Consider the following 16,041-nt stretch of genomic DNA (forward strand, 5'->3'; position numbering starts at 1 on the left):
ATGTCTCTGGTCCAGCCACAGTGTCTCTGGTCCAGCCACAATGTCTCTGGTCCAGCCACAGTATATTTGGTCCAGCCACAATGTCTCTGGTCCAGCCACAGTGTCTCTGGTCCAGCCACAGTGTCTCTGGTCCAGCCACAGTGTCTCTGATCCAGGCACATTGTATTTGGTTCAGCCACAGTGTCTCTGGTCCAGCCACAGCGTCTCTGGTCCAGCAACAGTGTATTTGGTCCAGCCACAGTGTCTCTGGTCCGGCCACTGTGTCTCTGGTCCGGCCACAGTGTCTCTGGTCCGGCCACAGTGTCTCTGGTCCGGCCACAGTGTCTCTGGTCCGGCCACAGTGTCTCTGGTCCGGCTACAGTGTCTCTGGTCCGGCCACAGTGTCTCTGGTCCAGCCACAGTGTATTTGGTCCAGCCACAGTGTCTCTGGTCCAGCCACAGTGTCTCTGGTCCAGCCACAGTGTCTCTGGTCCAGCCACAGTGTCTCTGGTCCAGCCACAATGTATTTGGTCCAGCCACAGTGTTTCTGGTCCGGCCACAGTGTCTCTGGTCCGGCCACAGTGCATTTGGACCAGGCACAGTGTATTTGGTCCAGCCACAGTGTATTTGTTCCAGCCACAATGTCTCTGGTCCAGGCACAGTGTCTCTGGTCCAGCCACAGTGTCTCTGGTCCAGCCACAGTGTCTCTGGTCCAGCCACAGTGTCTCTGGTCCAGCCACAATGTATTTGGTCCAGCCACAGTGTATTTGGTCCAGCCACAGTGTATTTGGTCCAGCCACAGTGTCTCTGGTCCAGCCACAGCGTCTCTGGTCCAGCCACAGTGTCTCTGGTCCAGCCACAGTGTCTCTGGTCTAGCCACAGTGTCTCTGGTCCAGCCACAGTGTCTCTGGTCCAGCCACAGTGTCTCTGGTCCAGCCACAATGTATTTGGTCCAGCCACAGTGTTTCTGGTCCGGCCACAGTGTCTCTGGTCCGGCCACAGTGCATTTGGACCAGCCACAGTGTATTTGGTCCAGCCACAGTGTATTTGTTCCAGCCACAATGTCTCTGGTCCAGGCACAGTGTCTCTGGTCCAGCCACACTGTCTCTGGTCCGGCCACAGTGTCTCTGGTCCAGCCACAATGTATTTGGTCCAGCCACAGTGTATTTGGTCCAGCCAAAGTGTATTTGGTACAGCCACAATGTCTCTGGTCCAGCCACAGTGTCTCTGGTCCAGCCACAGTGTCTCTGGTCCGGCCACAGTGTATTTGGTCCGGCCACAGCGTCTCTGGTCCAGCCACAGTGTCTCTGGTCCGGCCACAGTGTCTCTGGTCCGGCCACAGTGTATTTGGTCCAGCCTCAGTGTATTTGGTCCAGCCACAGTGTCTCTGGTCCGGCCACAGTGTCTCTGGTCCGGCCACAGTGTATTTGGTCCAGCCTCAGTGTATTTGGTCCAGCCACAGTGTATTTGGTCCAGCCACAATGTCTCTGGTCCAGCCACAGTGTCTCTGGTCCATCCAGCCACAGCGTCTCTGGTCCGGCCACAGTGTCTCTGGTCCAGCCACAGTGTCTCTGGTCCAGCCACAGTGTCTCTGGTCCAGCCACACAAAAAACATTTAAGCCACACTAAACCACTCCAAAACACACTAAATCCCTTCAATCCACACTAAACCACTCCAACCCAGACTGAATCACTCCAACCCAGACTGAATCACTCCAACCCAGACTGAATCACTCCAACCCAGACTGAACCACTCCAACACAGACTGAATCACTCCAACCCAGACTGAATCAGACTGAATCACTCCAACCCAGACTGAATCACTCCAACCCAGACTGAATCACTCCAACCCAGACTGAATCACTCCAACCCAGAATGAATCACTCCAACCCAGACTGAACCACTCCAACCCAGACTGAATCACTCCAACCCAGACTGAATCACTCCAACCCAGACTGAATCACTCCAACCCAGACTGAATCACTCCAACACAGACTGAATCTGTGTTGGAGTGTGTAAAGAGAGGAGGAGAGGAGAAGGAGAGGAGGAGAGGAGTAGGAGAGGAAGACAAGGAGAGGATGAGGAGAGGGTGAGGAGAGGAGGAGGAGGAGAGGATTAGAAGAAGACAAGGAGAGGATGAGGAGGAGGGGGAGAGGGGAAGGAGAGGAGTAGAAGGAGAGGAAGACAAGGAGAAGAGTAGAAGTAGAGGAAGACAAGGAGAGGATGAGGAGAGGGGAAGGAGAGGAGGGGGAGAGGGGAAGGAGAGAAGGAGAAGGAGAGGAGGGGGAGAGGGGAAGGAGAGGAGGTGAAGGAGAGGAGGAGAAGGAGAGGAGGAGAAGGAGAGGAAGACATGGAGAATAGGAGCAGGAGAGGATCATTTTTATACAGTAAAACACACTGCCTCTACAACACCACCACTTAAATGTAATGCCACATACTTCCCATCTGTCATTCAGCGCTGGCGTTTGCCACCTGGCTTCGGGACCATGGGAATGCCCTGCTTGTTATTGTGTGAATCATATCATATTTGATGGTTGACTGAAGAATGCCACAAACACAACTAACACCAACAACAACAAAAACAGAAGGTCAAACACATGTTTACAGAGAAGGAGCACTTGAATCAAGGTTGCGGCGATATGTGACAATGTTCCAAGAATACAAATTGTAGGCTACGCCTGCCAGCTAAGTTTGATAGCACTAGGCTAGTATTACAGCCCAGAGTCAATATTAAACATAGAATGAATGGCTGGCTGTTATACACCATAGAATGAATGGCTGGCTGGTATTACAGCCCAGAGTCAATATACACCATAGAATGTATGAGTGGATTTTAGGTGGAGTTTCCTTTGCGAAAGTGTTCATAGAAGGCTGTGTCCCAAAAGGCACCATATATCCTATGAAGTGCACAACTGTTTTGGTTAAAAGTAGTCCACCGTATAGGGAATACACTATATATACACAAAATGATGTGGACACCCCTTCAAAATTAGTGGATTCGGCTATTTCAGCCACACCCGTTGCTGACAGGTGTATAAAATCAAGCACATAGCCATGCATTCTCCATAGACAAACATTGGCAGTGGAATGGCCCTTACTGAAGAGATCAGTGACTTTAAATGTGGCACCGTCATAGGATGCCACCTTTCCAACAAGTCAGTTCGTCAAATTTCTGTCCTGCTAGTGCTGCCCCGGTCAACTGTAAGTGCTGTTATTGTATGGCGGAAACGTCTAGGAGCAACAACGGCTCAGCTGCAAAGTGGTAGGCCATACAAGCTCACAGAACTGGACCGCCGAGTGCAGAAGCACGTAAAAATTGCCTGTCCTCGGTTGCAACACTCATTACTGAGTTCCAAACTTCCTCTGGAAGAAACGTCAGCACAACTGTTCATCGGGAGCTTCATGAAATGGGTTTCCATGGCCGAGTAGCCGCACACAAGCCTAAGATCACCATGCACAATGCCAAGCGTCGACTGGATCGGTGTAAAGCCCGCCGTCATTGGACTCTGGAGCAGTGGAAACGTGTTCTCTGGAATGATGAATCACGCTTCTCTATCTGGCAGTCCAGCAGACGAATCTGGGTTTGACGGATGACAGGAGAACGCTACCTGCCCCAATGCAAAGTGCCAACTGTAAAGTTTGGTGGAGGAGGAATAATGGTCTGTGGCTGTTTTTCATGGTTCGGGCCCCTTAGTTCCAGTGAAGGGAAATCTTAACGCTACAGCATAGAATGACATTCTAGATGATTCTGTGCTTCCAACATTGTGGCAACAGTTTGAGGAAGGCCCTTTTCCTGTTTCAGCATGACAATGCCCCCGTGGACAAAGCGAGGTCCATACAGAAATGGTTTGTTGAGATCGGTGTGGAAGAACTTGACTGGCCTGCACAGAGACCTGACCTCAACCCCATCGAACACCTTTGGGATGAGGTACCCAACCTCACTAATGCTCTTGTGGCTGAATGGAAGCAAGTCCCCGCAGCAATGTTTCAACATCTAGAGGAAAGCCTTCCCAGAATAGCGGAGGCTGTTATAGCAGCAAAGAGGGGACCAACTCCATATTAATGCCCATGACTTTGGAACGAGATGTACAACGAGCAGTTGTCCACATACGTTTAGTCATGCAGTGTAGCTAGGTAGCCAGCTAGAAAACGTAGCTACCCACAATTCAATCAAATTCCCTTAATAACAAACTGTACTATCAATTTAGGGATTGTGTGACGATTAACTTAGAAACCGTGTGACGTAGCATGACAACGTGAAAGCGATTGGTCGACAGTCTGCTGGGCGTGGGGTGTTATATGTTCTTTCATTCATCGGATTCCGATCTCCTTTCTATAAATATCTCTGGCAATGGCACCATGCAATGCATCCTGGACTAAAGAGACAGACAAATAGGACAAATGTGCTAGACCCTCCATTAATGACTAATTTCTCGCAATATCGCAAAAATATGATCAATGGCTCATTGGAGAGAAGACATCCTCATTGGCCAGTATTGAAATCTGACAGGAGAGAAGACATCCTCATTGGCCAGCATTGAAATCTGACAGGAGAGAAGACATCCTCATTGGCCAGTATTGAAATCTGACAGGAGAGAAGACATCCTCATTGGCCAGTATTGAAATCTGACAGGATAGAAGACATCCTCATTGGCCAGTATTGAAATCTGACAGGATAGAAGACATCCTCATTGGCCAGTATTGAAATCTGACAGGATAGAAGACATCCTCATTGGCCAGTATTGAAATCTGACAGGATAGAAGACATCCTCATTGGCCAGTATTGAAATCTGACAGGAGAGAAGACATCCTCATTGGCCAGTATTGAAATCTGACAGGATAGAAGACATCCTCATTGGCCAGTATTGAAATCTGACAGGAGAGAAGACATCCTCATTGGCCAGTATTGAAATCTGACAGGAGAGAAGACATCCTCATTGGCCAGTATTGAAATCTGACAGGATAGAAGACATCCTCATTGGCCAGTATTGAAATCTGACAGGATAGAAGACATCCTCATTGGCCAGTATTGAAATCTGACAGGATAGAAGACATCCTCATTGGCCAGTATTGAAATCTGACAGGATAGAAGACATCCTCATTGGCCAGTATTGAAATCTGACAGGAGAGAAGACATCCTCATTGGCCAGTATTGAAATCTGACAGGATAGAAGACATCCTCATTGGCCAGTATGGAAATCTGACAGGAGAGAAGACATCCTCATTGGCCAGTATGGAAATCTGACAGGATAGGTGTTTTGTTTGCATTTATTTGAATTTCCAGTGAGAGAGACTTTATCACGCTGCTACGTCATACCGGACGGCATTCTGTCTGCTTGAACGCCAATAACTCAGAAAACATGAAATGGCCCAGGGAATTGATAGAACATCCCTTAGAGATGTACAAAAACAATATAACATAAAAAATAAAAAAATGGGTGAACCTTTCCCTCTTCACAACTGTCTTGGTGTGTTTGGACCATGATAGTTTGTTGGTGATGTGGACACCAAGGAACTTGAAACTCTTGACCAGCTCCACGACAGCCCCGTCGATGAGAATGGGGGCGTGTTCAGCCATCCTTTTCCTCCTCCCTATAGGCTGTCTCATCGTTGTCGGTGATCAGGCCTACCACTGTTGTGTTATCAGCAAACTTAATGATGGTGTTGGAGTCGTGCCTGGCCACGCAGTCGTTGGTGAACAGGGAGTACAGGAGGGGACTAAACACACACCCCTGGTGGGCCCCTGTGTTGAGGATCAGTGTGGCGGAGGTGTTGTTGCCTATCCTTACCACCTGGGGGCGTCCCGACAGGAAGTCCAGAATCTAGATGCAGAGGGAGCTGTCCAGTCCCGGGGTCATGATCTTGATGGTGTTGAAAGCTGAGCTGTAGTCGATGAACAACATTCTAACATAGGTATTCCTCTTGTTCAGGTGGGAGAGGGCAGTTTGGAGTGGATCATTTGTAGATCTGTTTGGGGCGGTATGCAAATTGGAGTGGGTCTAGGGTGTCTGGGATAATGGATTTAATGTGTACCATGACTTTTAAATCACTTCTTGATTACAGATGTGAGTGCTACAGGGTGGTAGTCATTGTGGTTAGTTCTTGGCATCAGGAACGATAGTGGTGAGTTTGAAAACATGTGGGGATTACAGGCTAGGACAAGTAGAGGTTTTAAAATGACCTTGACGATGCCTGCCAGCTGTCCTGCGCATGCTTTGAGAACGCGCCCTGGAATAACTGTCCAGCACAGCGGCCTTGCGAGTGTTGAACAAATTAAAAACCTTACTCACATCGGCCTGGGAGAGCGAGATCACCCAGTCTTCTGGCTCGGCAAGGGGTCCTCACTCACGGCTCTACGTTGATTTGGTCGAAGCGTGCATAAAATGCATTGAGTTCGTCTGGTAGAGAGGCATTATTGGGCAGATAATGGCTTGGTCTTCCTATGTAATCCGTAATAGACTGTAGACCCTGACACATGCTTGAAGCGCTGGAGACGGTGTAATAGAATTCCTATATTGTCCTTTTTCCTGTTTGAGGTTGTAGTTTGACTTTTTGTATGCGTTCATGTCCTCAGACGTAACCTCGGGTTGGCTACGATAGCCCTGTGTACGTTAGCTCCGTCCTTTTCGTTTGTGATAATCCAGGGCTTTTAATTGGGTAAGCAGTGGACTTTCACTTCGCCAATACATTTACTGATAAGGTCGATGCTATCGGTGGAGGTCTTGGAACATATTCCAGTCAGCACTTGCAATGCTGTCCTGCTGCATAGCCTCCGCTTCGGAGGACCATTTATCTACGGAGAGCGTCACTGGTACTTCCTGTTTGAGTATAGTCATGATCTGATTCGCCGAAGGGAGGACAAGGGAGGGCGTTGTATGCTTGTTTGTGGGTTAAGTAACAATGGTCTAGGACTTTATCACTCCTAGCGGTGAAGGAGACGCGTTGACAGAAGTTTGGACATCACGTGTCACCGGCAACAAGAAAAAGCAGCTTCCGGGGTGCATTGTTTTCTGCTTGTTTATAGCCTCGTAACATCTCGTTGAGTGCCAGCTTATTGTTGTTGTGGTCCTGAGGTGGAATATACAGTATACAGTATACAGCGAAAACAGATTAAAAACTCTCTCGGAGGTAGAAGGTCGGGTATTAGATCATCAGACGGGTGAACAATAGGTTGACACTTCCACTACGCTAGAGTCCACACAACATTTGTTGTTGATAAATAAACATACCCCTCCTCGTCTGGGGGGGGGGGTATCTTGTCCTAAAGCCATGTTTAAGAAAAAACTGAGAATATTACAGTTAACGAGAGTCCCGTTGATATCAAATCCTGTATTCGGAGGTAATCCATCTTATTATCAATTGGTCAATAGAACAGATGGAAGAGGTGGAAGATTTTCCCTTCGTCTTAGTCTCACCAGGACGCCCCCACTCCATCATACCAAATGATAGCGGATACATTTAGTGCAAAAAAAATAAAAAATAATAAAAAATAAAAAGTAAAGATAAATCACCAAAATAAATCAAGAAATAGCAAAGTTTGATCAGAGCTCGCAAGACGCAAAGGAGTCATCGAGAACTGATATGAACTGAACCTGGTTCCTTAATAGTTTAATAATGACATCCTCCTCCTCCTCCTTTCCTCTTCCTCCCTTCCTCCATCTGTCATCCACCCACTCCAGCCACTCTTCATGGTTCATCCTCCAGGAGAACAGAGGCTGACACATAGAGTCAGAGCCCGTGGGAGGGGGAGTACAGCATCAACACACACACACCAGACGCTAGTTCATTCTGTTCACTTGGTCCTCTACAGCTGTTCAGCACCCAACATCCTGACAGAGAGAGTAGAGAGCAGGGAGAGTAGAGAGAAGCCTAGAGAACAGAGAGAGTCGAGAACAGAGAGAGTAGAGGACAGAGAGAGTAGAGAACAGAGAGAGTAGAGAGAAGCCTAGAGGACAGAGAGAGTAGAGAACAGAGAGAGTAGAGAACAGAGAGAGTAGAGAACAGAGAGAGTAGAGAGAAGCCTAGAGGACAGAGAGAGTAGAGAACAGAGAGAGTAGAGAACAGAGAGAGTAGAGGACAGAGAGAGTAGAGAACAGAGAGAGTAGAGGACAGAGAGAGTAGAGAACAGAGGGAGTAGAGGACAGAGAGAGTAGAGGACAGAGAGAGTAGAGGACAGAGAGAGTAGAGAACAGAGAGAGTAGAGGACAGAGAGAGTAGAGAGTAGCCTAGAGAACAGAGAGTACATAGAGGAAATGTACAACTAAAAAGACTTCTTCTTTATTGATGAAATTTAAAATATAAAATGAGACCAATCAGCTTTGTCATCGTTTACAGACAAACTCTAGTAAAGGCTCATAGTTTCTAATTCCATCGTGAAGCTATCTTTAGTATTGTGAAGCCATCATTAGTATCGTAAAGTCATCTTTAAACGTAGACAGCAGTAGCAACAGAGTGAGTTGGAGATGTGAGCCAAACGTTAAACGAGTGGAAAGACTTTACGACGTGTCAGTATTTCCAGTAGTGACCCTTCTAGAAGAACAGCGAACACGTAGATGTTCTGTCCTGTCCTACACAGTGTTTACACACAGATGGTTTCATGTTCCATTGAAATATGTGGCAAACTGAAGATGAAAGTGGCAGTGATTGGTCTATGTAATATTTCTGAGCCAAAGCCTTAGACTAATTTCTACTACTAAAAAAAGACTATGTCCAACGTAATAACATATCTTCACTGAAGGAATATTCCTGAGAGATGTATTCGTTGATCAAACGCTGAAGACTGCGGTGATGCTGGCTCAGCTGAGAGATGTATTCGTTGATCAAACGCTGAAGACTGCGGTGATGCTGGCTCAGCTGAGCGATGTATTCGTTGATCAAACGCTGAAGACTGCGGTGATGCTGGCTCAGCTGAGAGATGTATTCGTTCATCAAACGCTGAAGACTGCGGTGATGCTGGCTCAGCTGAGAGATGTATTCGTTCATCAAGCGCTGAAGACTGCGGTGATGCTGGCTCAGCTGAGAGATGTATTCGTTCATCAAACGCTGAAGACTGCGGTGATGCTGGCTCAGCTGAGAGATGTATTCGTTCATCAAGCGCTGAAGACTGCGGTGATGCTGGCTCAGCTGAGAGATGTATTCGTTCATCAAGCGCTGAAGACTGCGGTGATGCTGGCTCAGCTGAGAGATGTATTCGTTCATCAAGCGCTGAAGACTGCGGTGATGCTGGCTCAGCTGAGAGATGTATTCGTTCATCAAGCGCTGAAGACTGCGGTGATGCTGGCTCAGCTGAGAGATGTATTCGTTCATCAAACGCTGAAGACTGCGGTGATGCTGGCTCAGCTGAGAGATGTATTCGTTCATCAAGCGCTGAAGACTGCGGTGATGCTGGCTCAGCTGAGAGATGTATTCGTTCATCAAGCGCTGAAGACTGCGGTGATGCTGGCTCAGCTGAGAGATGTATTCGTTCATCAAGCGCTGAAGACTGTGGTGATGCTGGCTCAGCTGAGAGATGTATTCGTTCATCAAACGCTGAAGACTGCGGTGATGCTGGCTCAGCTGAGAGATGTATTCGTTCATCAAGCGCTGAAGACTGTGGTGATGCTGGCTCAGCTGAAGTGACTATTGGGGGGGTCTAATTACCCCCTAAATGATTTTCACCCTCTTGATATCCCCATTTAAATTTTGAGTATGCAGTGTGAGAGCGGCTAAGGGATCAGTGGCATAGTGTGTGTGTGTGTGTGTGTGTGTGTGTGTGTGTGTGTGTGTGTGTGTGTGTGTGTGTGTGTGTGTGTGTGTGTGTGTGTGTGTGTGAGAGAGAGAGAGAAAGGGCTTCTGGGGGCTGTAGTTTCCCTAGACCTCAGCTCTCACGGTTGATTTATTTAGTGATAATTCCACACGCAGCCGCTCACAACACCACTGTATTGTTAATAAGCAGTACCTCTAGTCTACATCCAAACACACAGAAGTCATGACGTAGAGTCTCACAACACACACATGGATGCAGTTAAGGCTTCTGGTCGAGGGGCTATTAACAAGCAGCAGTGTTTTACAGAAATTATTCCGGAGTAGACTTAATTGAGTGACACTGGCATGTTTACTGAAGAAGGTGTTTTCAGACAAGTCCCTAGAGTCCTAACCGAACCCAGCTGCTGTAGCAGTGTGGGGGAAGTGGGATTGTATGAAATGCGTTACAAAATTGCAACTTTTTCTTTTATGCCACCCCCCCATGGTAAAATGTTTAGAATTGCAGGAAATTAAATGTAAAAACGTAAATGTTTCTCTCCACCGCTGCGAGGTGGGGGGGGGGGTCCCCAGCCAAATCTCGCTTAAGGCCCCCAAAAGGCTAGCATAGCCTGCTTTGATGTTATAGGATCAAATGATTGGGTGGGTAGCAATTCAGGGGTGGTGTGGGGTAACCTCATGCCCAGACTTAATTGCTACTAGGCTGGTGGACGAGATTAGGGTTGGTGCAGTCAGATTGGGGGTTGAACCGGTGATCACTGTGGAAGGGGCATAAATGCACTGTGTTACCTGTGCCATACGGGTCCAGACCCCTAGGCAGAAGGTTGTTGTTCAGTCACATACAGAGAAACGTCCGTTGAATTAGGACTATTCTACTAATTCCAACAGAGTGGCCTTCTCATTCCGTTTCGCAGCACAGCATTACAGCAACAAAAAAAAAAACAGTGAGTCTACAGATTAACTCAATTAATCACAAACTCATGAGAAAACACACTGAAACTAATACAGGCAAGTGAAAAGTTAGTTTTTAAAGGTAACAGAAGACTTATTGGCCTGGTAAAGCGTAACTTTGTCTCGTTAGGGTACAATCGGGGCGGCAGCGTAGCCTAGCGGTTAGAGCGTTGGACTAGTAACCGAAAGGTTGCAGGATGGAATCCCCGAGCTGACAAGGTACAAAATCTGTCGTTCTGCCCCATGAACAAGGCAGTTAACCCCACTGTTCCCCGGTAGGCCGTCATTGTAAATACGAATTTGTTCTTAACTGACTTACCTAGTTAAATAAAAATAAAATAAAAAACAATTAGTGCTTGACTTGGACTGAAATAGGTGCAGTACTGATTTTGAGTGCTGTTACTGATTATACGGTATTTAGGTGAAGGAGCTCTACGACCCTGTTTAATTAATATTCTTTAAGAAGAACAGGAGTTGGAGCAGTAGATCATGTGAGGTGCTTGTACTCAGCTCCAGCGAGCTCCAGCGAGCTCCTGCCCAAGTCAAGCACTGGGTACAATTATTATTTTGATTTGGATCCTATAACCTTTCCTTTATAGGGAGATAAAAGTCACGCAGTATACATTTAAAGTTTGTGCGTCGGCCACACAAAACAGTCAATAAAAGGCGTGAAATGTGAGAAACCGCTCAAGTTTATTTATGCTCTTTAAGAGAAAGTCCGTTTTAACGCTATAGTATAATTTTGACATTACCGTGTTCCATTTCGCAAACACAGCAGACATCGCACTGGCAGGAAGAACCTGTGCTTCCTCATGTTATAAAGGGCATGTAGCCGGGAAAAAAAGCCAACAGTTACAAACATAATCTAGAATCCCAAGCCTTCACGTGAGCCTATGAATGTGTTGTTTTTTATTAAATCCTACATCTAATTACATAGAAACTGAAAGAAAAAAAATATTAAAATCTGCAGCTTACTTTAGAATATTATAATGTAATATTTGATGTGTGAAGTAAGTAATGTGATCTGTCATCTTTATATTATTTATTTAGATGTTTTTTTTTTGTGTAGACGTGTTTTTGTAATAGGCCTGACTTGAATATTGTGTTGTATATTATTGTCCCCTAAAAAAAATAAGCATATATACTTATCTATATATTTCCAATTAATTAAACATTAGTAACCAGCTCGCAAAATTAAATAGCAAGAGAACTCAGGAAATCAAAGTAACATTCTGGAAAATAAACACTTTTATTTGGCTATATAAAGTATTAATAAATGTGTCAAAACAAGACAAAAGACATCAGTGTTATTTTACAAACGTGTTGGCTCAAAGGACAAGAATAGTTTTATAATAGCCTAAGCTGCTTTACCTGTTGGAATTAGCTGTTGATTGCTGTCAGATGAGTGAGCATTGGAAATAAACTGTTTCCAGGAAAAACATAATAAAAAAAAAAGGTTGTAATACTCCATGTCTGTGGTGTGTTGATGAGAGCAGCAGTCCCTTGTTTCAGAGCGGGGTTTAAGGGGACTGACTGGACTTCTCCTCAGCTTGTCTGCTCTGACCCCCAGGTTCCGGGGGTCGACGACTGGCTGACTCTCCTCTCGCGATAATACAATAATGAAAGAAATAATCCTTCGACCAAACTTCAGCCTGCCGTTTCTCTAAAATAGAGAGAGAGCGAGAGAGACGCAAACAGTTGGTCGAGCTGGTTATGCGCTCCGAGGTCTGCTGGTATAAATACAGTCATTCAGGCAGAGAAAATAACGGTAAAGGCGTGGTTCCTTAATTGCAACTGTAGCATTTGCTACTTCTTCCAGTAGTGTTGCATGTTGGCTGAACAGAGAGAGAGAGAGAGAGAGAGAGAGAGAGAGAGAGAGAGAGAGAGAGAGAGACAGACAGAGTGAGAGAGTGTGTTTCTACACCAGCCTGGTGGTGAAACTTGGAGCGAACTTCCCAAGAAGGCCTACCTCATCTCCTCCACAGATTTGAGCGTAGACTCTCGTTTTTAAATGAACCTCTGACTCCATATCCAGTCGCTTATGCTGAAATTCATATGTTTTTGTAAAACGTTAATCAAACACAAGCACCGACTGTTTCCTCGTTGTTGGTAGTCAATGACAACTCAGCGCGAATGTGCGTATTAAATCTCAACAAGGAAACAGTGGTTGTATTTAATTAACATATTAAAACGCAAAACATTTCAGCAAACAAAGAAAGACATGCAACAACAGAGGACAAACATAGGTACACGGTAAGGATTTATTAAGAATGCATTTCTGTTGTTGTTGTAGAATTGACACAGAGTCGGAGGTTGATAATAATAAAAAACTAGTCTGTGGAGGAGTTGAGGTACTTGGCTAGGTGCGAACGTGTGATTGAACAACTGCAGCAGTGTTTGGTTTAAAAACCCCCTACCGTCCTAAAGTAAATACCCACCCCTTCCCAAATGGGACTAAAATACACGAAATACACATGGTCAACAAGGCTTTCTTTCTCTGTCCTGAGTTCTGATAAAGGCCTCTTGTTCTAAGTCAAATGACTCGGGAAAATTAAATATTACTTAAACTTCGAGACAAGTAACTTTTCAGAAATATGCAAATCAGTTTTATCAAAATTAAATCAAAACTGGTGGAAACAGCACACAGGATCAGACAAGAGAGTAGCAGCCCAAAAAACGACAGCTTTTTAGAAACATAGAGATGTTGAAATAACACAACTATTTTCAGACTATGGAACCAGTATTCATTAAATAAGATACAGAAAAAAAATAGAAAAGTCAAACTGATGAATGTAAAATACATTTTAACTCACATGTCACAACCTCTGGGACAGGTTTCCACTAGTTACTGGACTAGTAACACTCTGGGACAGGTTTCCACTAGTTACTATCCTAGTAACACTCTGGGACAGGTTTCCACTAGTTACTGGCCTAGTAACACTCTGGGACAGGTTTCCACTAGTTACTGGACTAGTAACACTCTGGGACAGGTTTCCACTAGTTACTGGACTAGTAACACTCTGGGACAGGTTTCCACTAGTTACTGGACTAGTAACACTCTGGGACAGGTTTCCACTAGTTAATGGACTAGTAACACTCTGGGACAGGTTTCCACTAGTTAATGGACTAGTAACACTCTGGGACAGGCTTCCACTATTTAATGGACTAGTAACATTCTGGGAAAGGCTTCCACACCACTAGTTAACGAACTAGTAACACTCTGGGAAAGGCTTCCACTAGTTAACTAACTAGTAACACTCTGGGACAGGTTTCCACTAGTTAATGGAATAGTAACACTCTGGGAAAGGCTTCCACTAGTTAACTAACTAGTAACACTCTGGGAAAGGCTTCCAAATCCACTAGTTAATGGACTAGTAACACTCTGGGACAGTCTTCCACTAGTTAGTGGACTAGTAACACTCTGGGACAGGTTTCCACTATTTACTGGACTAGTAACACTCTGGGACAGGTTTCCACTAGTTAATGGAATAGTAACACTCTAGGACAGGCTTCCACTAGTTAATGGACTAGTAGCACTCTGGGACAGGCTTCCACTTCCACTAGTTAATGGACTTGTAACACTCTGGGACAGGTTTCCACTAGTTACTGGACTAGTAACACTCTGGGACAGGCATACACCAGTTACTGGACTAGTAACACTGTGGGACAGGCTTCCACTAGTTACTGGACTAGTAACACTCTGGGACAGGCATCCACTTCCACTAGTTAGTGGACTAGTAACATCCTGGGATAGGCTTCCACTAGTTACTGGACTATTAACACTCTGGGACAGGCTTCCACTAGTTACTGGACTATTAACACTCTGGGACAGGCTTCCACTAGTTAGTGGACTAGTAACACTCTGGGACAGGCATCCACTTCCACTAGTTAGTGGACTAGTAACACTCTGGGACAGGCTTCCACTAGTTAATGGACTAGTAACACTCTGGGACAGGTCGTCACCAGTTAATGGACTAGTACCACTCTGGGACAGGTTCCCACTAGTTACTGGACTAGTAACACTCTGGGACAGGTTTCCACTAGTTAATGGACTAGTAACACTCTGGGACAGGTTTCCACTAGATAATGGACTAGTAACACTCTGGGACATGGTTTCCACTAGTTAATGGACTAGTAACACTCTGGGACAGGTTTCCACTAGTTAATGGACTAGTAACACACTGGGACAGGCTTCCACATCCACTAGTTAGTGGACTAGTAACACACTGGGACAGGTTTCCACTAGTTACTGGACTAGTAACACTCTGGGACAGGTTTCCACTAGTTACTGGACTAGTAACACTCTGGGACAGGTTTCCACTAGTTAATGGACTAGTAACACTCTGGGACAGGTTTCCACTAGATAATGGACTAGTAACACTCTGGGACATGGTTTCCACTAGTTAATGGACTAGTAACACTCTGGGACAGGTTTCCACTAGTTAATGGACTAGTAACACACTGGGACAGGCTTCCACATCCACTAGTTAGTGGACTAGTAACACACTGGGACAGGTTTCCACTAGTTACTGGACTAATAACACTCTGGGACAGGTTTCCACTAGTTACTGGACTAGTAACACTCTGGGACAGGTTTCCACTAGTTAATGGACTAGTAACACTCTGGGACAGGCTTCCACTAGTTAATGGACTAGTAACACTCTGGGACAGGTTTCCACTAGTTAATGGACTAGTAACACTCTGGGACAGGTTTCCACTAGTTACTGGACTAGTAACACTCTGGGACAGGTTTCCACTAGTTAATGGACTAGTAACACTCTGGGACAGGTTTCCACTAGTTAATGGACTAGTAACACTCTGGGACAGGCTTCCACATCCACTAGTTAGTGGACTAGTAACACTCTGGGACAGGTTTCCACTAGTTAATGGACTAGTAACACTCTGGGACAGGTTTCCACTAGTTAATGGACTAGTAACACTCTGGGACAGGTTTCCACTAGTTAGTGGACTAGTAATACTCTGGGACAGGTTTCCACTAGTTAATGGACTAGTAACACTCTGGGACAGGTTTCCACTAGTTAATGGACTAGTAACACTCTAGGACAGGCTTCCACTAGTTAATGGACTAGTAACACTCTGGGACAGGTTTCCACTAGATAATGGACTAGTAACACTCTGGGACATGTTCCCACTAGTTAATGGACTAGTAACACTCTGGGACAGGTTTCCACTAGTTAATGGACTAGTAACACTCTGGGACAGGCTTCCACTAGTTAATGGACTAGTAACACTCTGGGACAGGTTTACACTAGATAATGGACTAGTAACACTCTGGGACAGGTTTACACTAGTTAATGGACTAGTAACACTCTGGGACAGGTTTCCACTAGTTAATGGACTAGTAACACT

General features: G+C 45.6%; 1 protein-coding gene across 2 annotated transcripts in view; it reads right to left on the reverse strand.

Moving 5' to 3' along the window:
* LOC106590681 (procollagen-lysine,2-oxoglutarate 5-dioxygenase 2) overlaps positions 1-12,475 on the reverse strand; it is a 127,829-nt gene extending 115,354 nt beyond the window's left edge. Inside the window, exon 1 of one of the 2 annotated variants that reach the window (XM_014181840.2) lies at positions 12,043-12,475. In XM_014181840.2, the coding sequence (XP_014037315.2) occupies positions 12,043-12,142 (100 nt within the window). In that variant the 5' untranslated portion in view covers positions 12,143-12,475. The remainder of the gene's footprint in view (positions 1-12,042) is intronic. The other variant, XM_014181839.2, reaches the window with a different exon arrangement.
* Positions 12,476-16,041: the final 3,566 nt, after the last annotated feature.

The sequence above is a fragment of the Salmo salar genome, chromosome ssa29 (assembly GCF_905237065.1).
Source record: "Salmo salar chromosome ssa29, Ssal_v3.1, whole genome shotgun sequence".
NCBI lineage: Eukaryota > Metazoa > Chordata > Actinopteri > Salmoniformes > Salmonidae > Salmo > Salmo salar.